The 25,859-nt window shown below is 35.7% G+C and overlaps 1 protein-coding gene across 4 annotated transcripts in view; it reads right to left on the reverse strand.

Moving 5' to 3' along the window:
- Trpm7 (transient receptor potential cation channel subfamily M member 7) overlaps positions 1-25,859 on the reverse strand; it is an 88,368-nt gene that overhangs the window by 34,030 nt on the left and 28,479 nt on the right. For all 4 annotated transcript variants that reach the window (XM_029536376.1, XM_029536375.1, XM_021192646.1 and 1 more), the window contains 14 exons: positions 25,309-25,433; positions 23,030-23,201; positions 21,447-21,621; positions 19,986-20,109; positions 16,984-17,056; positions 13,185-13,285; positions 11,184-11,318; positions 9,088-9,141; positions 6,675-6,815; positions 5,657-5,791; positions 4,580-4,860; positions 2,272-2,500; positions 1,233-1,388; positions 1,011-1,154 (listed from right to left, as the gene is read on the reverse strand). In XM_029536376.1, coding sequence (XP_029392236.1) covers positions 1,011-1,154; positions 1,233-1,388; positions 2,272-2,500; positions 4,580-4,860; positions 5,657-5,791; positions 6,675-6,815; positions 9,088-9,141; positions 11,184-11,318; positions 13,185-13,285; positions 16,984-17,056; positions 19,986-20,109; positions 21,447-21,621; positions 23,030-23,201; positions 25,309-25,433 — 2,045 coding nt within the window. The remainder of the gene's footprint in view (positions 1-1,010; positions 1,155-1,232; positions 1,389-2,271; positions 2,501-4,579; positions 4,861-5,656; positions 5,792-6,674; positions 6,816-9,087; positions 9,142-11,183; positions 11,319-13,184; positions 13,286-16,983; positions 17,057-19,985; positions 20,110-21,446; positions 21,622-23,029; positions 23,202-25,308; positions 25,434-25,859) is intronic.

Below are 25,859 nucleotides of genomic sequence, written 5' to 3' on the forward strand. Positions count from 1 at the left end.
CCTTTGTCAATCCTATGGAAAAGGAGAATGGCTAATGCAGGAGAGCAATGGAGCACATGACTTAAGAAATGGCTGGACTTCAGTGATCTGGGTTACTCTCTGCCTTCTATTTTGAAGCAGCAGACTTATTAATGCACAAACTTAAAACACAAATCATAAAGTGTATGGGTTTGGTTTGAGCTGAGCTTTCAGACTTGTGGAGGGTGTGTGTCACACCGTGTACATGTGGAGGTCAGATAACAACTCTGTGGATTTGGGTCTCTCCTTCTACCTTTACAGTCATGCTGCTGGTGGTCAGCATTACTTGAGATTTTCCCCACCTCCATCAAGTACTGGGGGTTGAATGTAGGGCCTTCTCACACACACATGTAGCTCTACTACTGAGCTATAGTCACAACTTTATTTATTTAGGTCATTTTGAGACAGGATGTCTCTGTGTAGCCCTGGAACTCAGATAGTCACTTGACTGCCCCCCAAATTGGGATCAAATGTGTGCACACCACCCACACTTTTATTCTACTCTGTACAGCTCACAATTTTATTTTGAATAGACAATTTAAATTTGTAACCTTTTATTTGTTTGTGGTTTTGGTTTGTTTATACTTTCAGAGACTCTAGCATGTAGTTTTGGCTGTCCTCAAACTCATAGACCAAGCTGTCCTTGAACTCCCAGAGGACTCACCTGCCTCTGCCTCCTGAGTCTTGTGAGTCATGTGCCCTCACACCTGGCTAATATTTGTTACCTTTTACAAAGGTACATACTATATCTAATCAGATCTAAAATTTGATTATTCTAGACACTGGCAGCTCAGATGAAAGTAAGCCAAAATTAATGTTCTTTTATTAAGCAATGTATTTCAGAATGTAAATTAAATGAAGATTAATATGGATTCCAGACTAAAAGTTCTCTGTGCAACTTTTTAAAAAAACACTGTGCTCTCTCCCAGAACTAAATAACAAATAAAACACCACCACCAAACCAAACCATGAAAAGCAATTTAAAAACATACTGTGTTAAACCAGAACTTTACAATTGGTGCATGATAAAAGGCATAAAATTTTCGTGTGATTGGAAGCTTTTTTGATTTAATATGTATCTCCATTTCACTCTTTCCATCACTGCTGTCCAAAATCTTTACTTCTTTAAATACTTCCTAAAATTAAAAATATATGTTTAGTTTCTATTTAGTGCATAACAAATATACATATGCCCTGAAGTCTTTCATCCTTACCATGGGTATCTCTTCTGTTATGTTGTGAAAATTGTTTTCACTATCCTCCATGGTCATTTGATGAGCATCTTGAGATTGTGGGATATGGGACATTTCAGCCTTGGTTTTATACTCTAGCATTAATATGGCAGGTGGAACTAAAATGCTTAATATGACCTAAAATTTTAGAAACATAAGAGTTTGCATTTTAAAATCAATGATCTTTGTAAATACAGTAAATCAATAAGTAGAGAATGAAACAGTAAGTTATGCATTATGTAATTTGTGAATGCTACTCATTTTACCCTACATCTGTCAGGAAAACTAAAGATTCATTTTTTTCTTTACATACTGTACTATTATGATAGTGACAGCATGAATTTAATAATCAGTACAGACTTGTCCTTTGAATAAAATTTGTTATCTTAACAATTTGTTAAAAAATATGTTTAATTTAAACAAAACTCACACATTAACAGGTGCTGCTACTTTATCTGAGACATGCTATAGCACGAGGACTCATCATATAGCTATAAACCAAAGTTACTTCTAAACTTTACATACCACAGAATCTCTGCCCTCTAATTTTGTACTATAATAAAAGTAAAAGGGAATTATTTAAAATAGTATTCTATCACAATGACAATACTGAAAGAACTTACCATTTTACCCAAATTATTTTTACATAAAACCCTGCATACATATACTAGGCACATGGATACATTCACTCAGCACTAACTAAAAGAAATACAGTTAGTTAGTAGATGATATGTCTGGAATTTTAGAAATTAAAAATCCTTTTAAAAACCAGTAACTCTACAGGGTTATGTGGAGAATAACTGTCGACATTTCCTATTTAATGCCTTCATACTTTTAGCTCAGAAGAGCAAAAATCATACACAAATTACAAAATATTCAATAGTTAAGAGGTTGAAAAAAGTATACATTATCCCACTTGGGTCTAATTTCTATTACCGTTGCAAATCATTTTACTACATATGTGTATGCTAATTTGCTTATACTTTGTATCTCATTAAATACTTTAATTTTTAAGATATACCTTATACCAGGAATTTTTTCTCATATTCAGCCGTCCCATCCACATATCAGATAACAACATCTGTGTACAAGTGTGAGCTACAAAAGGTCTAAGTCTTGAAGAAACTGCTAACTTGAGGCAGGTTGAATTACTCCAGTTTTTGAGTTCATAAGTGAGTAATTTCATAGCCATCGTTTCATCCTGTCTGAAGGACTGTTCCAGTAATTCAACTGCCAGTTGGCCAAAATCACTAAAAAAACAAGCAAACAAACAAACAAAAAAACAAAACCCCTGAAGAATATACAGATAAAGAAATTGTAGAGTTGTTTTGTTTTCTGCTGAGAATCAGGTATCTTTAAAAGCATGTTAGACAGAAATTCTACTACCCTTCCCAAACAATAGAATAAATAAAATGTAATTAAAAACCAGAGGAGAGATGGCTTTGTAGTTAAGAGCACTAGCTGCTCATCCAGATCTCCTGGGTATGATTTCCAGCAACCACATAGTGCTCACAATTGCCAGTACCTCTGTCCCAGGAGATATGACGCCCTCTTCTGTCCTCCTTGGGTGTCACACACACAGAGGTACAATGATATACATGGAAGCAAAATACCCATATGCATAAATATTATAAATTAAATTGTTTTATAATTTTGTTGTTGCCTTTAATATTTACTTTTACACTGTTATCATTATGTGTGTGCCTCAATATATGTGCATTACAAGTGTACAGAACACACAGAGGTCAAAAGAAAGCACCAGATTCTCTGAACTGGAGGTACAGGGATTTTTGAGTCATTGTGTGGATGCTAAGAATTGACCAGGTCTTTTACAAAAGCAGTAAGTGCTTTTATACAAGGAGTCATCTTTTTAGCCCAATTTTATTGTTTTTTAATATTTTCACATACACTTACGGAACTGTGAGGCACTAGAATTATGGTAACTCTAGGAGGTATCTATATGGAAATCACAAAATACTAAACTAAATCACATCAAATATAAATGTTACTAGGTGAATCCAGAGCATCTTCTCCTGGTCTTATAAATAAAATCATATGGTTTTACAGGAAAATAACAGTGATACAATATTGTATTCAAAGTACTCTATATTATTCTTTAAAAATTTTTTAAAAATTTATTTTTATTTTATGTTCATTGGTATTTTGCCTCCGTGTATGTCTGTGTGAGGCTGTCAGTATCCCTGGAACTGAAATTTATAGACAGTTGTAAGCTGCCATGTGGGTGCTGGGAATTCAACCAAGGTCCTCTGGAAGAACAGCCAGTGCCTCTAGCATCTCTCTAGTCATTTTACATTGTATTTCAAACATGGAAACAATAACAAAGTATCTAGGGACTAACTTAACTCATGAAAAATAAACTGTACATTCTCACTAAGCAGAAATTGAATCCAGTGTTGGGTTTCAGCAACAACAATTAATCTCTTCCAAATTTGGCTTACTTAGAGCTAAGAGAAAGGAAGAGCTAAATACCTATTATAAAACTTCCAAAAAATACCTTTCCAGACTAAGATGAACACTGTATCTCCCTAAGCAAATTATAAAACTTACGAACCATTTTACTCTTTAGTATTTGTGATTCCATTGCTTAGAATGTCCTCCCAGCTTAAAACCAGTTTATTACTTAAAAACACACCTCAAAAACATTCTTTTAGGGGCTGGAGAGAGGGCTCAGTGGTTAAGAGCACTTACTGCTCTTCCAGAGGTCCTGAGTTCAATTCCCAGCAACCTGTGACAAGGTGGCTCACAACCATCTGTAATGGAGTCTGATGCCTTCTTCTGGTGTGTCTGAAGGGAACAATGGTGATGTACTAATATGCATAAAATAAATAAATAAATCTTTAAAAAAACATTCTTTTATATTCCAAATAGAATTTTTTTTTAAATTACACTGTAAATTAAAGTACACTGTTGCTATCTTCAGACACACCAGAAGAGGGCATCAGATTCCATTACAGATTGTCGTTAGCCACCATGTGGTTGCTGGGAATTGATCTCAGGACTTCTGGAAAGAACAGTCAGTGCTCTTAACTGCTGAGGCTTCTCTCCAGCCCCCAAACAGAATTCTTAACATAATTGCTACTTCATTACTACATTTAACTTCTCTCGTTTCTTTATTGCTTTCTAAAATGTTTAATATATTAAAAAGCAAAAACAATTTCTTTCCAATTTTTAAAATTACCCAATGAAACTAAAATATCATGTCTTAGTTACACCAATAAACTCTACACCTCCATCAACCCCTACTACATAGCCCTGTTAAGAACATTATACTACAATATCCAGGTATCATATGTTAAAATGTCACTTACTTGGAATACTGCTTCAGTTCCTCTGAAGTATCATCTACCAGGTCACTCTGCTTTGCCTCATAAGCCATTGAACGATAGATTTTACAGGCAACTAATGCTTTAGCCATTGATTCTTCACCATGCTGCCATAAAAAGCGGGCCATGACCTGCCTCTTCATAAGGCAAGCCCAAATTAATAATTCATTAAGAGGATAAGGAAAGCGTTTGGTTTCTGGATCATCTATATCTACAATTTCATCTTTGGTTCTTTTCTTCTTTCCTTCTTCCATAGATGCATCCATCTTCAAAGGAAACAAATACTGTAAGACTCACAGTAGGGCCATATGAGGGCTGGAGACATTAACTGCCGAACATAGTCTGCTTATATGTAAAGAGGCTGGGATCTCACCTCCAGCATCTTAAACCAGTAGTAACAGTATTAACAATGCCTTATGATATTTAACTTAATTAATAAACTTTTTAATAAAAATATCCTGTTAACTTTAAAATGCAGGATAAATTTCAAAAACATTACTTTTATTATAATTTATTCATTTTATAAAATAACTTTTCAACAAAAATGTTGAGTTATAGCCATAATATCTGAACTAGTATCTGATAAAATGCAAATTTAAAGTTTAGATAATACTTTTGTTTTTTTATACAGAATAAAACTAGTCAAAAAATTTTGAATCTGGTTATTACCATGGCTAAAACTGGACAACATTGATAGAATCATTAATTTATAATGATTATCTTTCTTTATGGAAAAATGAAGCATTAAAGATATAAAATATCCCAAACCAAATGATAATTCTCAAGCCAGGTGTGTGGGGGGGGTAAGGGGGGAAGCAGGCAGATCTTTTGAGTACTTGGTGAGCCTAATCTATAGAGGTCTAGGACACCCAGGGCTTCACCAAGAAATCCTGTCTTATAAAACAAAACAAACAAAAAGATTAATTCTCACTAAATCAAAGTTTTCACACAGTAATACTAATTAGTAAAAAAAAAAAAAAATCAAAACTTTAGAAAAGATAATATTTCTATCTTTAATAAGCAGAATAAACCTTTTTTTTAAAAAAAAAATAAAAAACATACCTTTGGTCTGTAGGGTTGGGCTGTTTTAATGAAATGATTGTGTCTCATTTTTTCCTTTTTATCAGCTCTATTGCCAAAAGTTTCATGACTCTTTCGCAACTGAGGGGTGCTGCTGGAGGTATTTCGACCTGACCTCTGAAAATGAGAGCTTATTATTTTTTTTAAAGTTAAAATATGCTGAAATGTTATAAAAAAATTCCAGGGTAATTCATAAATATTTGCATATATTTGTCAATGTATTAAAATGACTACCACTTTTTTCTTTTGAAGTATCATCTCACTTGTAGCCCAAGCTGGCCTTGAACTTGCTTCTGCCACCAAAGGCCAATGATTACATATGTATCATGATGGCTGCACTTATCTAGTCTCTAGCTGTAGTTTTTCCTTGTATCTGTGATGAATCTCTATGTTGCCAAGCCTGGTTGTAATTGAACTGACATTCTCAAGTGACTGACCTAACTGAGCAACCAAAGGAACTGGAATTACATGCACGTAAATGGCTCAATCAAAAATATTTTTAATTACTTTAAAGATTAGGTAGGGATATGTGTGAGTGAGTTTATATAGCCCTGACTGGCCTAGAAGGCTTGTGGGCCAGGCTAGCACTGAACTCAGAGGTCCTCCTAAAATCTCACATTTGAAGACAGTATCACTGTCACTATTCTTTTTGTTTCTGTATTTTTTTTTTGAGACAGGGTCTCTCTGTGTAGCCTTTGCTGTCCTGGAACTCACTCTGTAGACCAGTTGATGCTGGGCATCTAATTTAAAGACTGACCAACACAAACTAGAGAATCATCTTCCCTTGGAAATACTTCTATACCCTTAATTTTATTTTGGTTTGAGACAGGGTTTTACCAGCAATTCTGGCTAACCTGTAACTAAGTAAACCCGGCTGGCCTCAAACTCAGCCATTCTCCTGCACCTCCTGCCTCTCAAATACAGAGATTATAGGGGATGCCCCAACAAACTCAGCTCCTGTAACTAATTCTTAACATTTAACCATCAAAATTATACATACCCGGTTATTTCCACCAAGACTATTATATATCAATCGAAAACGTTTTCGTGTGTATGTGCATCTGTAGGTTCCTCCCATGAGATACTCAATCACAAGTCCTATATCAATTAAAGTGATCTTGTACCCCGGGGGAAGATTACCCTGGAAACAAAATATTAAATAGGATAATATTACTATTACTTTGCCATGCCTAGAAATAGACATAATCTGCCAAATTAGGAAATATTTCTTATAAAAAGTTGTGTTGCCAACAGTTATCTTTACAAAAGGAATGAATGATTGTTTCTCTCTCCTTATATGAGATAAGAAGGGAGCTGGAGAGATGGCTCAGTGGTTAAGAGCACCAACTGCTCTTCCAGAGGTACTGAGTTCAATTCCTAGCAACCACATGGTGGCTCACAACCATCTGTAATGGGACCAGATGCCCTCTTCTGGTGTGTCTGAAGATAGCTAGTGTGCTCATATACATGAATTTTTTTAAAAAAAAAAAAGAGATAGGAAGATTCATGAGGAGATGACATTTTTTGAGGTCTTAGATATGATTATTACCTTCCAAGATTCCACACACAGAGGCTATAAACTATTAAAGCTAAATATATTATCTCACAAACTGCATTTTTTACAAAAATGTATTGTTTCTAGACTAACCCAGAAATATTCACAAATGCCTTTTTAAACAGACATTCTCTTACCTATACTGCATATCGCATAAATTTTTATATCCTTATCCAGGATTTAATTATCACTTGCAATTTTACTTTTGTAGAATAAATTAACATACAAATGAACTTTTAGAACATAAGTCATTTATAAAATGTAGTGTACACACTACAGAATTTAAAATTTTTCATTAAAGTCTACCATATGAATGCTTTTTATTTAATCCCACCACCCCCCCAAGCCGGGTTTCTCTGTATATCCCTGGCTGTCCTGAAACTCACTCTGTAGACCAGGCTGGCCTCGATCTCGGAAATTCACCTGCCTCTGCCTCCCAAGTGCTGGGATTAAAGGTGTGAGCCACCACTTCCCGACTGAATGCTATTTATGAATAACTACACATTGCTTTTTAAATGTTTAAGCTCATAACACTCAACTCTCTAACTCTCTAAATCATAAACTACCCATTTCTTAAGTTTAAGTTTGTTCTGTATTTAAAAAAAAAAAATCAAAAGCCACAAAAATGTAAAGTTCATTGGGCTTGGTTTATTAGCAGGTGGCAGTGGAATACCCCTAGCAATCATAAGGTAAAAGCAGGCAGATTTCTGAGAGTTCAAGGCCATCCTGGTCTACAGAGTGAGATCCAGGACAGCTAGGGCTACCTAAAGAAACACTGTCTCAAAAAATGGGGGCGGGTAGGGGTGGGCTTAATAGTATACTCAGAGTAAAACATAAAAGATTTTACAAAATAAAATTTTGAAAGTACTTTAAGCCAGGCAAAGTGGCATAGCCTTTAGCCCCAGCACTCAGGAGGCAGAAGCAGGCAGAGCTCTATGATTTCCAGGACAGCCAGAGCTAGTGATTAAGACTATGTCTCAAATCAAAATAAAACAAGACAAAGTATTTTGGTTTTAGAAATCTTCAAATATTTGAGTTACTGCCTGGTGTGGTCATGCTTGGGACTTGAAATCAGTCAGGAGGATCTCACAAACAAAAAGAAAAAAAGTTGTATTTGACAGCAGTAATTTAAAAGACTCTAAAATTGGTTAAGAAATGTTTAAAAATAACCAATTCACAGTACACCAAGAGAAGAAAGAGGTGTCATGCTGCATTTTATCTATTCAGGTACTACAGACTCCACTGTGACTATTGCTAAGGAAGGGCAGCACATTTCAGCCTTTCTTCAGTACTGAAGATCAATACTTTCACGCATCACTCACTCTCCTTTACAGTTAGACAATTGTCTAGGAAAATATTTCTGATAAGAGAAAGAAGACATATTCAATCACTGATCTTCCTTTTCTGGACCAATTAACATCATAAAATGTATCATCTTCTATCTGATATGACTAGAGGCTTAGGAAATTGGTATTAACTTCATAAGCTTTTTTTCTTTAACTATAAGTTTTTGTTTAATTTATGTGTATGGTTATTTCATGTGCATGTGTGTCTGTGGACCACATGTGTACTTGGTACCTAGAAGCCAGAAGAGGGTACCAGATCCTGGGAAACTAGAGTAACAGACTGTTATTAGCTCTCAGTGGGTGCTGGGAATAGAATCTGGGTTCTGTCTTTCACCTGAGCCATCTCTCCAGCCCCAAAGCTCACATGACAAAGAGAGTTCTTATTTTACCTTATACAAAAAGCTATTGTTTCTAAGGACACTTTTAAAATGCACTTCAGTGCTTTGGAAGCAAAAATAAAGTACAAAAGGACTAAAAGATAAGGTTTTACTATAACAAAGACAGTCTCTTACCTGCTTGACATCCCGAATGAGATGGAACAACATGGGATTGGTTGGACCTTGTTTCTTTAGGGAAAAACATGAGGAAACTATTAGATTTAGTCTAAAATAAACAATCTCCCTTTTTGTTAATTATGGGGCTTAAAAAGAACCTCTTGAACAAACGCTAAAGACTTCCCTGCTAAAAGGATCAATTTTTGTCTTTATTGTTTTATATTTGATTTCTATTTCAGAGATAAAACTCCGTATCAACAGTATGCAATCCTTTTAATTTTTACATCAGTTAACATGAGACAGGAAACATATAAGGATCAGGATGATTATACTAGATAGTATTACCAAATAAAACCAAAATAGCAGTATCATCACAGAATAAAATTTCAATAAATGAAAGCTAGATTTAAAAAAAGGAAGGCCAGAATAATTAAGTAATCAATGTTTTTCTTAAAAGCTTGTGTGTTTAAAAAGAAGAAGAAAGGCTGGGTGTGGTGGCGCATGCCTATCCCAGCACTCGGGAGGCAGAGGCAGGCAGATTTCTGAGTTCGAGGCTAGCCTGGTCTACAGAGTGAGTTCCAGGACAGTCAGGGCTACACAGAGAAACCCTGTTTTGAAAAACAAAAACAAAAAACAAACAAAAAAAATAGGAGAAAATATACTGAGAACATGAGAACACACAGTATCTGAGGTTGAGGTACTGAATAAAAAGATGGAGTGAGAAAAATAGGTAGGGCATAAATGTGGCTACCACTCATTCAACATAGTGACACAGGCCTTTCTTTAATCACAGCACGCTACAGAGGCAGAAGCAGCCCAACTTTTGAGTTTCAGGCAGGCTTGATCTACACTGAGAGTTGTAAGCAAGCCATGTCTATACAGTGAGACTCTGCCTCAGAATTTTAAAATAATCAAATTATCTACCTCAATCAAGCAATATGGTACAGACACAAAGGTTTCTAAACTACAGAAAGACATTAAAGTATGTTATTAAAAAAAGAATTTGATCAAGGAAAGAATTTTAAAAGATATAGATAAGAAAATTAAAATGCTTAACAGTGGTAGAGCTGGCAGTGGTGGCGCATGCCTTTAATCCCAGCACTTGGGAGGTAGAGGCAGGCAGATTTCTGAGTTCGGGTTAGCCTGGTCTACAGAGTGAGTTCCAGGAAAGCCAGGGCTACACAGAGAAACCCTGTCTCGAAAAATAAACAAACAAACAAACAAACAAACAAACAAAAAAGCAGTGGTAGTAAAGTCAATCAGAAATGACCAAGTAGAAATAAAAAGACACCAGGAATAAAAATGCAGTAAAAATTAATGAATTAATATATAGTTTTTTAAGAAATTATAAACCTTGGCTTTGTTTAGTATTCTTCACAGCAGAGCTCAATTAAATTTACACTGGCTCCAAAGAAAACCATGAAATGTTTACCCTCCTCAGTTGTACTGACATGAAATATGAAATAAAAATATTAAATTTTTACAAGAAAAGTGAAAAACGGCACACCAAAAGAAATACAAGAAGGTCAATAATACTGAATTTAAGAAACAAGAAGAAAAGAATGGAAAGATGTCTCAGTAGTTAAGAGCACTGACTGCTCTTCCAGAGGTCTTGAGTTCAATTCCCAGCAACCACATGGTGGCTCACACCCATCTGTGATGGGATCTGATGCCTTCTTCTAGTGTGCCTGAAGAGAGCGATACTGTGCTCTTATACATAAAATAAAATCTTTAAAAAAAAAAAAAAAAGAAAAAAAAAAGAAAAATATAGTGTACATTTTCCAATAAACAAGAGTCAAAAACAAAAACAAACCCAAAAAACAAAATAAAGCATCCTGTAAGTAAGAAGTCGATCCTATTCTTTTAAAAGGGAAAGCAAAGATGGGTTATTAAATCAACATCACTTTTACTGTATGACTATGTTAATAGAGAAGGGCCTCTAAAATAGGATGGTGGTTTCAGAGTGTCATTATCAGAATAGAGCATTTCTCTCTCTCCCTCCCCCCCCCATAACAGCTAAGACACTGAAAACTTTATTAATAAGCATATGCATTTTAGGGAAAATGGCATTTAAAAGACAATAAAACAGTGAACAAAAGAAATATCAGACTTACAGTGTTATAAAGCTCTTCCAGTCTGGGAATGGTAAGGAATTTATGCATGCTTACTCCATTTTCAATAAGAAGTTTTACAAATGAAACTCGATCCATTACAAGAGCATCAAGCATAGCCTGTTCCAAGGATCCAACCTAGAGTATCAAATTAATAAAGAGATTTCACATCTTTCAACTATCAACTACTTAAATACAAGTCCTCACAATTTATACCTATATATTCTCAAATAATTTGGGAACAGGATTAGAAAGATGCAGTGACCTACAGTAATTAGAGAATGGAGAAAAAGACCTATCTTTCACAGCACTCCCTAAAGTACATTACACAGTTGTTCTCTCTGTAAGACAACACATGTTACATAGGCATGGCAGAAAGGAGCTACAAAATTCCACCATCAATTAACCTGAGAACCAGGCCACGATGGTTCATAAGGTGAAAGGCTCTGCTTCCAGCCTCCATCTCAAGTGCTGGAGTTACAGAAGCATGTCCAACACCCAGTCTATGCCATGCTGGGTATGGACCTCAGGGTTTCCCACAAACTAGACAAACTAAACTATTACATTTGACATACTAAACTATATCCCAGCTATACTTTCAATACTTCAGCATTAGATGTTTAAAAACAACAAAAACAAAAATCTTTGTGACAAAAAATTATTTTGGAAATCTCTATTTTAAATATTCTGATTCTGTCCCCAGAGGTTTGCCATACAACTACACAATTTCCCTACAGTATCTTATACCACTATCTCCAATTCATCCTATTTTCCTTACCTAGAGGAGGGTATGGACTCTAATGTACATTTATTGACTTAGTAACCACACATATTACCTGCACATGATGAAATTAAGACAGAAGCATGTTTTTAAAAAAATATTTTTCACTATTCAGTTCTCTGACAAGAAAAATATTTTGACGTTACACTCAAAAACAAAACAAACTTAAAAGAATGAATTTTCTACAAATTTATAGCCTATATTTTCTTTCATCACATGCAAAAAACTATTATTTATTCTTACTTGTAATATTTACATTCTAACCTATGTTATTTTTACTTTGATTCTTTGATAAATTCCACATTTACCCTATCTCTCTAGGGATTTAGACACATAACAGAAACTAGCCAGACACTTTACAAGCAGTGAACATACTGTGTGTGTGTGTGTGTGTGTGTGTGTGTGTGTGTAAAGGGGCAGGGGACAGGACACAATTAAAAAATACTCTTTTTTTTCCCCCAATTTTTATTAGGTATTTACTTCATTTATATTTCAAATGCTAGCCCCAAAGTCCCCTATACCCTCCCCCACTCCTTCCTCACCCACACACTCCCCATTCTTGGCCATGGTGTTCCCCTGTACTGGGGCATATAAAATTTGCAAGACCAAGAAAATACTCTTGAACTCACAAAATTTTCTAGGAGCAGAAAGATAAATCATCAATAAATAGTAAATGGGGGAACTACATAGGAACTAAACTAACATCATGGCATTTTATAGTGAATTCTTTACACAGAACAAGAGTTCCAAGACAACTGTTGAATTTTTACAGATATTCACACCTTATTAAAAAACAAAGTTTTTAAGGAAATATGACTTACTAATATTTATTCTTGGGTAAGACAGTAAAATATGAGTGGAAACACAGTCCTTATAAATACTTTTTATTACAATCACTCCTTTTTGTGGCAGGGACAATTTCAAGGATCCTCTTCAGAGACCCAAATTTAGATGCTCAACTTTTAACAAAATGCTGTGTGCTGTCTGTGGTATCAAATATCCCATCTCTAGATTACTCAAGATACTTAGTTTAATAGGAGCAATTAAAACTGTATTGATTACTGAATAAGAAAGGAAACATGTACATGTTCAGTAGACTTGACTACAGAGTGCTACTTCTCTGGTTAGTTAAATCCTTGGATATAAAACCTGTGGCTAATATTAAGGGTCCACTGTGGTTAACTGCATTAAATAAACTGTGTGTATTTAGAATATCTACATACCAGCCACTGTTGTCCATAAACAAATACATGATTTTTGGCAATATCAACTCTGTCCCATGCCAGTGTAAGGATAAGCTGGTCAAACGCAGATGCATTAGTACCTAATTGAATAAAGAAAAAAAAAAAACAGTTGGTAAGTATATCTCCATCAACTTCTAAGCACTTACAAACTCCCCCTAGAACCCTTTAATTTACACAGATCATATACACCATCATGGGATATTACTGTTAAAAATTATATTTAGGTATAAAAATTACATTGCCTAGCCAAAGGTTATGCACACCTCTAATCCCAGCATTCAGGAGGTGCAGAGGCAGGTTGATCTCTGAGTCTGAGACCAGCTTGGTCTACAGAGTAAGTTAACCCTGTTTCAAAAGACAAACAAACAAACAAACAGAAATAGAAAAAAAATTGCCTTAGTAGAAAAGAAAATCAGAATGCAGAAACTGAGAAAGCAAAGATGATTTGTGTCCATCACAAACACGATACTCAATACTTTTAAGAATTCTGAAAAAAAAATTTTTATTTTTCTGCACATATGTAAGTATAGCCATATACTTTAAATTATTAAGAAAGGGTATACTCTGCATTAAGCGGGATCTAATGATGGCTCAGTGGGTACAGGCACCTATTGCCAAAGCCCAACAACTTAAGCCCCATATTCCGGCTTCACATGGTGAAAGGAGAAACCCAAGTTGTTTTACAACCTCTACACATGCCTCACAGTATGCTCAAATGTGCACACACAACAGATAAATTCATGTAACTTATGGCAGACTGGATAAAGGATTTGCTATAAGAACATGAGAACCTGTGTTCAGATCCCCAGCACCTTTGCATAAAAACAAACAAACAAACAAGAAGATATGGTGACATATCTATGACTTAGAACGGGGCTAGGAAGGAGAAAGACAATTGGATCCTTGGAGCTTGCTTCTCAACCAGTCTCACTGGATCTGTGGGCTCCAAGTGCAGAGACTAAGGGCAGCACCTGAATCCTGTGTGAGTGTGTGTGGCGTACATACACACACACACACACACACACTCACACAGAGAGAGAAGGAGAAGAGGGGTTACAGAAGACCATGCTATGTAACAGCTGTCGTCCTTGCTCTGGGGAGGCTACATGAGCAGGACTATCATGAGTTTAAAGCCAGGTAAAATCTACAGAGCAAATATGATTAAAAACACAAGTTTAGTAGCTGCCATGAGACTATTTATTATACATGGCTTTCTTTAAAAAATATATAATTATATTTTGTATGTATTAATCTTTTTTAAACATGAAATAGTTTAGCATTTTAATACACAGATGTTTCAGTTACTCTGAAAAATTTTCAAGTATGCTTTAGTCCATATTTGATTATTTATTGGATATAAGAATATCACTTTAAGGTTTCTGATACATCCAAAGCATGCCTCAGGATGCTTGCACCACTGACCTAAGGCAGATCAGCAATTTTCTGTTTGGGAAGGGAGGCAATAGCACTTATTTACAATTCATTTCTACTTTATTATTTTTAAAAATGAGATTCGTGTCTAGGGATGACTACCCAGTGTTGTATAACCAACTGTGGCACTTCTTCCTGGTGAAGACTGAGTCTCCATGGCTCAGCAGTAGTTAACTGCCTGTAGCTCTTCATCCAGGGGTAGGGCTTGTGAAATTCAAATGTCAATGGGGTTGTCACTGTTTACATGTTATTTAGATAGCAATATTACTGAGATTTCATGTGGTAACACTGTCTTATCTAGAAGATAGAGTATCACAGCTGACTTCCTAGTCCTCTGGCTCTTAACAGTCTTCCTCATCTCTTTCAAAATGTTCTCAGTCTTAGTTTTACAGGTTATGGTGTAAATGTAGCAATTGGGATTGGGTATCCCACTGACTGTTAGGCTCTACATTTTAAGTGGCTGTAGCTTTGGGGAAAGGTTCCTAACTTATGTAAAAACAAACTTCTTTGATAAGAATTGAGAGCTACATTTATCAGACTAGGCCAGGACACAGAATGCCTTATTTCTACTTTTATATAATAACAGAATATATGTCCATTATCTAAGTGTTTGGATTCTTCTTCAAATTTTCATATTATTTTTCCATAAGATATTCATTTTTTCTTTAAGTTATAGCCTTTACATTATTTTGTGTATGTGCGTGTGTGTGCACACACGCATGAATGCCTGGGTGTGTACACAACACAGCAATCATGGAGCTCAGAAGGCAACTTGCACAAATTGATTCTCTCCTTCCACTATGAATTCCAGGAACAAAACTAGTGCTGTCAGGCTCATGTGGCAAGTGGTTGGATCCACTAAGTCATCTCAATGGGCCTATAAATATAGGGGATTTTAAAATTCCTTCAATTTATCATTTGATTCCTTAGATCCTTCCTTTGTAAGATGAAGAAAAGACAAAGAAAACAGGCCATGTAGAACCCCTGGAAGGATAAAATAAGGATACAATACACTTTCCTACTGAGACTAGCACACAGAATACCTATGGCAAACAGTACACATAGATAGTGTTCTATTATTATCTTATGTTGTGATATTTATGTCATCTCTCTTTCTTACTACGTCTATGGTTCCTGACCACTTAAGCATCTCTTCTTGATCCAAGATGATTTATACTCAATTATTTTATGTTTAAAAACATAGTAGTTATTTGTTGTAGTCTAATATCCGGGACACTTCAATGGATAATAAGACCTTTGTTCCTACCCTATCTCCAAATATGTGGCTTCCCAATAGAACACAATTTTCATTTCTCATTTTTGAAAATACTTATCACTATGACATTTTATTTAAACCAGTGGGTATCTGTAGTATTTGGAAAGACCACATTAGTTCATATTTTCTCCAAAAGAAATTAGTATATTTAAGTAATCTCTTTTATATCTATCAGCTAAATATTTGATTATGTTTAAAGTCATTTTTTAAAATACATCCCATTTCATGTGTATGTAAAAAACACATGAATGAATGAATGAATGAATGAGTGAATTCATCCATCCATCCAGTTAAATCTATAAGACACCAAACTCTACATAACTAATTTGTTGACAACTTAAAATTAACCTGTGTCTTTCATTAAGAAAAACTATTTAAGCCAGGCAGTGGAGGCGCACGCCTTTAATCCCAGCACTTGGGAGACAAGAGGCAGGCGGATTTCTGAGTTTGAAGCCAGCCTGGTCTACAGAGTGAGTTCCAGGACAGCCAGGGCTACACAGAGAAACCCTGTCTTGAAGAAGAAAAAAAGGGGGGCTGGTGAGATGGCTCAGTGGGTAAGAGCACCCGACTGCTTTTCCGAAGGTCCGGAGTTAAAACCCCAGCAACCACATGGTGGCTCATAATCATCCGTAACAAGATCTGACGCCCTCTTCTGGAGTGTCTGAAGACAGCTACAGTGTACTTACATATAATAAATAAATAATCTTTAAAGAAAAAGAAAAAAAAAAGAAACTCTTTAAAAAATAAAGAGAGATTCTAACAATGTAGAGTTGGCCCTTTTACAGCAATCCCCCTGCATGTACACATAAATAAAATATTTAAAAAAAAAAAAAAAAAGAAGAAAACTATTTAAAAATTAACTTCTCTGACCTTGACACAAAAAATTCCTATCTCATATAAATAGGACATACTCTAAAGATAACATATTTTTAGAATCTTACCTTTTTATTATTATGGCTCATACCTTAATCTCAATGCTTAGGAGGTTGATGCAGGAGGATCTATGTGAGTTCCAGGACTGCCGGAGCTATGTAAAGACCCTGTTTCATAACAAAATCAAAAAACCCTTACCTTTTAGCAGTGCAGTAAGTATGGCCACATCTATATCTTGATGATCCTCTGATCCAATGTGAAAAACAGTGATCTATTTAAAAATAGATTAATATTATATTTTTATTTTTAAAGCTAAGATATTATATAACAAATAAATAATTTCAAACAATATAAGGAGAAATGTTCGTATGTAGATTTATATAGAAACAGATATTTATAGGTCTGGCAAGATGGCAAAGTGGGTAAAAGGGTTTGTCATATATTACAATTTGAATGAGAATGGCCCCTGCAGGCTCACATGATTGAATGTTTTGGTCCCCATTGGTATGACTGCTGGAGAAGGATTAGACAATGGTGCCTTGTTGGAGAAGGTTTGTTACTGGGCACGGGGCTTCTAGGTTTCAAAGCCTTCATTCCAGAAGGTAGCTTTCCTGCCTTGTGGTTGTCTCAACATGTAAGTTCTTAGTACTGCTACAGCTCCATGTCTGCCTGTCACCGTGGTCCCTACTATGATGATCGTGAACTCACTTCTGAAATTATGAGAGCCCATTAAATGCTCTTTTATTAAGTTGCCTTGGTCATGGTGCCTTTTCACAGCAACAGAAAAATAACTAGGACACTACACAAACCTGACAACCAAATTCAATCTCCAGAAGCCATTAAAGGTGGAAGGAAAGAACTGACTCCACAAAGTGACCTCTGTGCATGCATGCCCACACAACCACATACGCAAAATGATTTTTTTAAACATGTACTCACGCTGGGCGTGGTGGCACACGCCTTTAATCCCAGCACTCGGGAGGCAGAGGCAGGTGGATTTCTGAGTTCAAGGCCAGCCTGGTCTACCGAGTGAGTAAAGTTCCAGGACAGCCAGGGCTACACAGAGAAACCCTGTCTTGAAAAACCAAAAAAAAAAAAAAAAAAAAAAAAAACAAAACTAACTTACATATCTCTATAATTATACAGACCTCTAAATCTATAGACCTAACTGATCTAATATCAGTTCAACCCTAAAAACAAAAAAATTTGACTTCATTATTTGCATCACATTAGCAGACAGATCCAAAATCAGTATTTTCTTTTTCCTTTTATGTTCTGTTTTGTTGAGACTCGGTTTCCCTAAGTAGCCCTGTCTGTCTTCTTCCTCCTGTGTGCCTAGACTAAAGGCATGTGGCTTGTTTATTCCATATCATAGCCACTTCTTTTTACCCTATCTTATGTCTGTTAGCTGACACAATTAATTTGTGGGCAGAGGCAAGAGATTACTATCAGAGCAAATATTGCTGTTCTTTTTAGAGTGAACACTTATTCCGGTGATAAATATATCCCCCCACCCGTTTTTAAAGGAAAGTTCTTATGAAGTAGACTCAGAGCCCTCCAGCCTCAGCTTCCAGGTACTAGATCACAGGTGTGCACCACTATACCATGCAGCATAGTGGTGAGGAGGGTAATCAAGTGAAATATAAAACTGTTTAGGAAGCTTTTACCTAGGTACTTTTCAGAAAGTAAAAGGTGATCTACACTAGGAAAAAGTTCAACTAACTAAATTCATTTCATGGAGAACAAAGCTTGCAATGAAAGTCAAAACAAGGGGCTGGAGAGATGGCTCAGAGGTTAAGAGCACTGACTGATCTTCCAGAGATCCAGAGTTCAATTCTCAGCAACCACATGGCGGCTCAAAGCCATCTGTAATGGGATCTGATGCCCTCTTCTGTTGTGTCTGAAGAAATCTACTCATACACATTGAAAGAAAGAAAGAAAGAAAGAAAGAAAGAAAGAAAGAAAGAAAGAAAGAAAGAAAGAAAGAAAGAAAGAAAGAAAGTCAAAACAAGGCAAATCAGCATCTCATCAAGACAAAGGACAAGGACTGACAGCAAATCCATGTTTCGATGTACTGACAGAGCTGTACATTTTATCTCTGAAAACATAAGCCTGTGTTTACACATATAAAATTAAGCAGCAGACTTTTATTTTTTTTTTTTTTTTTTTTAAAGCTTTTATTTATTTATTTATTATATGTAATTACTCTGTAGCTGTCTTCAGACATTACAGAAGAGGGTGTCAGATCTTGTTACAGATGGTTATGAGCCACCATGTGGTTGCTGGGATTTGAACTCAGGACCTTTGGAAGAGCAATCGGGTGCTCTTACCCACTGAGCCATCTCACCAGCCCAGCAGCAGACTTTTAATCTTGTAGTTTAAAAATACTTTCCCATTTTACTGGAAGTCACTAGCAACTATAACCCAAGCCCCCCCCTTGTTGAGGGGGGGCGGAAGATGGAGGGAAAGACTGAGACAGAGAGAGATTTGCACACAGCATCCACAAGCAAGTCAAAGGCAATGTGTGAGAGTTGGTTCTCTCCTTACACCAGGTGAGTTTCAGAGATCAAACTCAGGTCATCAGATTTGGTGGCAAGCACCAGTGGCCACGGAGCCATATTGCTTGTTTTTCTGCATTCTTCTTAAATACTAGGCACAGTCAGTTGAGACTCAGTTATAAAACTTCCTTTAAAAGAATAAATATAGGGCTGGAGAGATGGCTCTGTGGTTAAGAGCACTGACCACTCTTCCGAAGGTCCTGAGTTCAAATCCCAGTAACCACATGGTGGCTCACAACCATCCGTCATGAGATCTGATGCCCTCTTCTGGGGTGTCTGAAGACAGCTACAGTGTACTTACATATAACAAATAAATAAATTTTTTTTTTTTTTTTAAAAAGAATAAATATAGAGGTAGGCGGGTTTCTGAGTTCGAGGCCGGCCTGGTCCACAAAGTGAGTTCCAGGACAGCCAAGGCCACACAGAGAAACCCTGTCTTGAAAAACAAACAAACAAACAAACAAACAAAAAGAATAAATATAGTCTTAATATGATTTGAAAATTAGTCTTTTTATGCCATCACTCAGTTGAAGACCAATAAATAAGGAAATGACAGAATAGCTTTAAAAACTTAAAACACAAAGATAAAATAATGTATAAATTAGAATAAATAAGAGACTTATTCTGCTGAAATCTACTCACAAGCTCTTTTTTTTTCATACACTCCATCATTGTTTGAAATAAATGAACTGCTTCACTCTGGCCAAAGTTAAATGTTTTTTTGATAGTTGATATAATATCAGGCTCTGCTGCATCAGGAAGATTTCTGGTAGAAGAAGAAAATCAATTTACTTCATTTCATCTTCTCTGTAGGATGAAAATGAAATACAGGTAGACCCATGCAAGGTTTCTACAGATTCTGTACTAATATTAAATAATAATTTCCTGAAATACCTACTATTAAATCTTTGGCATAAGAAGAGTAATAGTGTTTTCATTTTGAATTATTTTGTGAATGCATAAAAAAGCATGTGATGTAGTACTAGTACTCTGATTTTACAAGATATCATAAGGGTAATTCTATACTATGGCTTATAAAATAATTTTCCAAGTTGTCTTAAACATGGATACTATTTATGCATCAAAGTATCACAATGCAGCAGTTCATGATCAGAATCTCCTTTCCTATTCTTTCTTTGCCTTCTACACTTCAGCTCTTTCCAGCAATCACTGTTAGCCTCTATGATGCTCTGAGATCTTGTTTAGTAATGTAAGTAATTTTCTTAACTCTTCTTAAAAGTAAGGAATGTGGGCTGGAGAGATGGCTAAGTGGGTAAGAGCACTGACTGTTCTTCTGAAGTTCCTGAGTTCAAATCCCAGCCACAACATGGTGGCTCACAACCACTCATAAGGAGATCTGACACCCTCTTCTTGTGTGTCTGAAGACAGCTACAGCAGCTACCGTGTGCTTATGTATAGTAAAAAACAAATCTTTGGACAAGAGCAACCGGGGTTGACTGGAGCAAGCAGAGGTCCTAAATTCGATTTCCAGCAACCACATGAAGGCTCATAACCATCTGTACAGCTACAGTGTACTCATATGCATAAAATAAGTAAATAAATCATTTTTAAAAAGGGAAGGAATGCTTCACAAGTTTGCGTGTCATCCTTGCATAAGAGCTACACTACTCTGCATCATGTGTGTGTGTGTGTGTGTGTGTGTGTGTGTGTGCGCGCGCACACGCTGCCACAGGGGAGTAAAGTGACTTAACACACAGGTCCCATCCTTCCTCAGCTGCAATCATTTGAGTGTATAGATATGCCATAACTATTTAGACCTCTTTTGGTAGATGTTCTATGTCTTCATGTTATACAAATAACCCTACAACAAAAACTTTATACGAGTATTTACTTGTAGAAACCATTATTTGAAATTAAACTATCAGGTCAAAGGTATGTTTTGATCAAAAAAATCTTTTGAATAAAAATAAAAGATGATTATACTTTCATTCCAATAATGTATGAGACAAGCTACTGCCTTAAGTCTGAACAAAGCATTTTATTGAATCTGAGATTTTCATTCTCATTAAATAAACAAAGGAATTCAGTACTGGATAAGCTATAACACTCTATATTGTAACATCTGCTATACTCTACACTCACCCTCCTTCCTCTGTCTGTTTATGGATATACGCTAGTAAATCTGCAGCTCTGCCTGTCCCTTCACACACAACAACTGGAACTGGGGGGCTTTCCTGAAGGTACTCCAGTACTGTAAGGATGACATTTGGCCCGCCTTCAAATATCAAAGCCACCACAGGAACTCCTTGACCAATTCCTGAAAAGGGTAAAAGTTTAATTAGTAAATATGAGAAAACTCAGTAAATTAATCATATTTATTTTAAATAAAAAAATTAAAATAAAATTACATGTGAGACAGTTGGCTTTACCTTGAACACTGAATGTTAGCAATAGCCAGTATATTTATAAAAAAAGAGTACCAATAACAGAGTTCTCAACATTTATTCACTGAAATCTGTTCAACCAACTAGAATGTGCATATTAACCGAAGATAAAACTTTGTGTATTTACTAATTGACTTTCTGACAAGATATGTTAAGATTAATTTGTGGCGTAGTAGGTCTAGTTTTTGCTTTTTCTTGTTTTTGAAAGTCTTATATGTAATCCAAGGATGCCTCTAGTCTCAGCCCCTTGAGAGCTGTGATAGTATTGAAAGTCTTGGGCTGGAGAGATGGATCAGTGGTTAAGAGCACTGACTGCTTGCTCTTCCAGAGGTTCCCAGCAACCACATGATGGCTCACAACCATCTGTAATGGGATCAGACGCCCTCTTCTGGTGTGTCTGAAGACAGCTACGGTATTCATATAGATAAAGATAAATCCTAGAAAAAAAAAAAAAATGCAACCAAAAGGGAGGTCAGAAGAATACACTGTATCCCCCAGGAATAGAATTACAGATGGTCTGAGACACTGAATGGGTGCTGGGAACTGAACTCAAAACCTCTGCAAGAGTAACAAGTACTCTCAGCCACTGTGTCATTTCTCCAGTCCCCAAAATATACTTTTTTAAATGACTCAATTTCACAAACAGTGTGACTCTATTATGTGTGCTCTTCTGTTATTTTGTATTTCTATATCACCTCATCAGAGTTCACCTTCTCAGTACACTGGGTTTCAGAATTACTTCAGATTGTAGCAAAATATAGATGTTGAAGGAGAAAGTTCAGCCACAGTTGGAAAGAAAAATCTGTTCCAAGAATATTAACTTTTAAAACCCATTTGCCAACAGCAATACAGACTTACTTTATAAAGTTTAAGAAAGGCTAATTCTTAACAAAGTGATATTGCTCCTTTTATAACACTATCTTGACTGTCAAAGTCATGTATTAGAATGACTACAAACATTACAACTGATAATAAGTACCTTGAACTACAGTGGTTTACATTATCATAGTTTTTTGTTTTGTTTTGTTTTAAACACAATGAAAACAGCAACAAAACTCTTTTCTTTTTGGACTTGGATTGGAAACATAAATATGGAACTTGGCTTAGGATGTCTTTTCCTAGGTCTTAACATTTTGTTTAAGATCGATCATTTTAGGTTGCTCTGTTGGTTCTCTTGGTAAGTAAAGAAGTGTACTTACTTCAAAGAACATATGCTGCTGGCTATTAATACACCTTTGAATAATTTAACAGCAAAGAAAAAAAATCTATGAACCCCCTTACTAGCATGAATTCTTTGCTGATTAATGGTTTTTTCAAGCTCTCTTCTCAGTCTGACTTCTGCCCCATACTTTCCAACAGTGCCGTCGTCCACCAAGATGAAATGGGAGTGTAGATTATTCAGCACATTCAACTTACTCAGGGGATTCAATAGGGTTTGATAAGGAGCAACCACCTAAACAACAACGAAAACAAGAGTCAACGCAAGGGAGCTAAATGTAACATAGCTTAAGGTAAAGTCTGAAGCGATCCAGGGATAAAAGGTACAATTCTATTTTTATTCATATATAAAGAAAAAGAACAAGCTTTTAAATATTTGAAGATCAATAATAAATTGAGCCATGTTTTTTATCATTGCATGCAAAAGGAGCAATAAAATATACAGTGCTAATTATGAATTTATTGAAACGAGTAAAGTACAATACAGAAGATAATAAAAAAGTAGCAAAACGTGAATGTGTTTTTTTCCAAAGCATAAATAAAATATAGCCTTTTAAAACAGAGATTAGAAATTCAGTATCATTTGAAAATGATTGCCATAATTTAGATTTTTTTCCTTTTGGTTATTTTTTAAAGACAGGATTGCATTATATAGCCTCAGTAGCCTGGAACTTTGCTATGTAGATCAAGCTGGCTTTGACTGAAACACAGAAACTGGTCTGCTTTTGCCTCTATGTGCTACGTGCTAGAATAAAAGGTCTGCAATGGCACAGCAATATCCACTGGGAACACTGAGAGTCATGAAGCCAGCACAGTTGCTTGATATAGTTCCAGCAAAGCTGAGCAGATTGCTACAATCTCTGTGCTTCTATCTCTAACTTTTGTGTTTTGGTCTCTCTGTGTTATATTCTTGGGGACTTTCTGCATTATGATTAATTTTATTTCTTTTACTGAGGAAAATTATATCTTAGTGTTTTGTTGTTTGTTTGTTTTTGTTTTTTTAGGAAAATCTTAAAATTAACTTTATCTGGCCACTATGTGCAAGTTTTCCTTATGCCCTGGACATCATTAAGTACAGATGTGTATATAGCTAGACGAGGCCATTACTCCAGAAATGTTCTTGGGATATCTGACCCTGAGCAACCTCAAACAGCATAATTGGTACAGGGTAAACAAAGTCAACTGACAAACTGACTAGCCAGAACAGGTTACAGATTCAAGGTCTCTTTTTATTATAGGCTTAGAGCTCTCTGAAAATATGAAGATAGGAGGTTGTACAATGTATATACCTGAAAGAATACAACTCAATAAGATAGGTTGACTAAAATAAACTTTTCCTACTTTACAGTGTAAATGATGAAACACATATAAAGTAAGTTAGGCATTAGCATTTGCTATTCAGAAAAAGACTGGTTCAGATATTTTCTGTTTGCCTGGAATGTCTAAAAGCAGGCTGTCATATAATAAATGTGTTTGCTTCAGGAGAGACACTCTTTATATTCTTTAAATGGCAGTTATAGAGCTAATAATAAAATCTGTTTGTATTTTCTAATTGTAACTAAACTTATAACCATGGAACATGTAATGAAAAATCAAAATATATTCTGTACCACTTGAGATAATCATTAGTCTGTCTTTGTTCTGTGAAACTTGTATAAAGAAGCACTTGACAGTCAGAGCTGCTAAATTCCCCTGACCATTGAGTGACTCCCTCCCTTTGGTGACTCATCTCCTCTGCAGGTGCCCTATCAGCAATGAACCTAAGACCCTCAGGCAGGTAGTCCCCACCCCAAAGGCCTTGGCACTGCACCACCATGCCCAGCCAGTTTTACTTTAATAGGCTCCTGATCAATATCCATAAACCGGTTCACATCTTCAATCTACTCAAATAAAGCACTAACATTTGATTCTTACTCTTGGTGACAAGATTAATCCCTAACATATAATAACCAGTTAGATCTCTGAGTTCAAGGCTAGCCTGGCCTTAGTCTACAGAGCATGTTCCAGAACAGCAACAGTTACACAGAGAAACTCTGTCTTGAAAAAGCAAAACCAAACAAAACAAAAAACAAAAGAAAGAAAAGAAAAAACATCAATTACAAATACTAATATGGAAAAACATGTTAAAATAACATTCTACATTAAAGATAGAAAAAAAAAGGACCAACACTATTATAAGCACTTATATTAATAAACACTTTCCAAAGGATCAAAAAAGGCCACTGGAAATTTTGTTTTAAACTTAGTGTGAAAGTATGATACAGTCTTTCAAATCGGCTAGCATTATTTCTATTTATATACAAGCTCAAATTTAAGACATTAGAAGAAAAAAACTTTCTTACATCTCTCCCAACAAGATCATTTCTGTTTTCTATCACTCCCCATGGAGCTATTCCAATAGTGCAAATTTTTCGAGATGATCTGGAAGCATGTTCTTTGAGGGCATCACCAACATGTTTTGCCACACCTGACCATACAAAATTTAATTACCATTAGGAAAACCTAGTAGTTTCTAACATTACAATTTACGACATTTGTTTAAAAAAAGATTCTAAGGCTGTAGTATCCAAAGCCAAGCTTATAAAAACTGTAAGATAACCAAACAGATTAACAAAACCACACAGCATCAAACCCATTGCAACTGTCCAAAACCCATGTAAACTGATTCCACCGCCAGGCTGAAAATTTAATTTTTGAAGGCCACTTTTCTTTTTACAATTTTATTTTTATGTGTATACATGTCTGCATATATGTGAATCACATATGTCCCTAATGCCTGAGAAAGCCAGAAAATGGTATCAGGTTCCCTGGAACTGGAGTTACAGATAGTTGTGAGATACCATGTCAATATTGGAAAAAAAACTCATGTCCTCTACAAGAACAGCCAGTGCTG

Source organism: Mus pahari, chromosome 3 (assembly GCF_900095145.1).
Source record: "Mus pahari chromosome 3, PAHARI_EIJ_v1.1, whole genome shotgun sequence".
NCBI classification, from domain to species: Eukaryota; Metazoa; Chordata; class Mammalia; order Rodentia; family Muridae; genus Mus; species Mus pahari.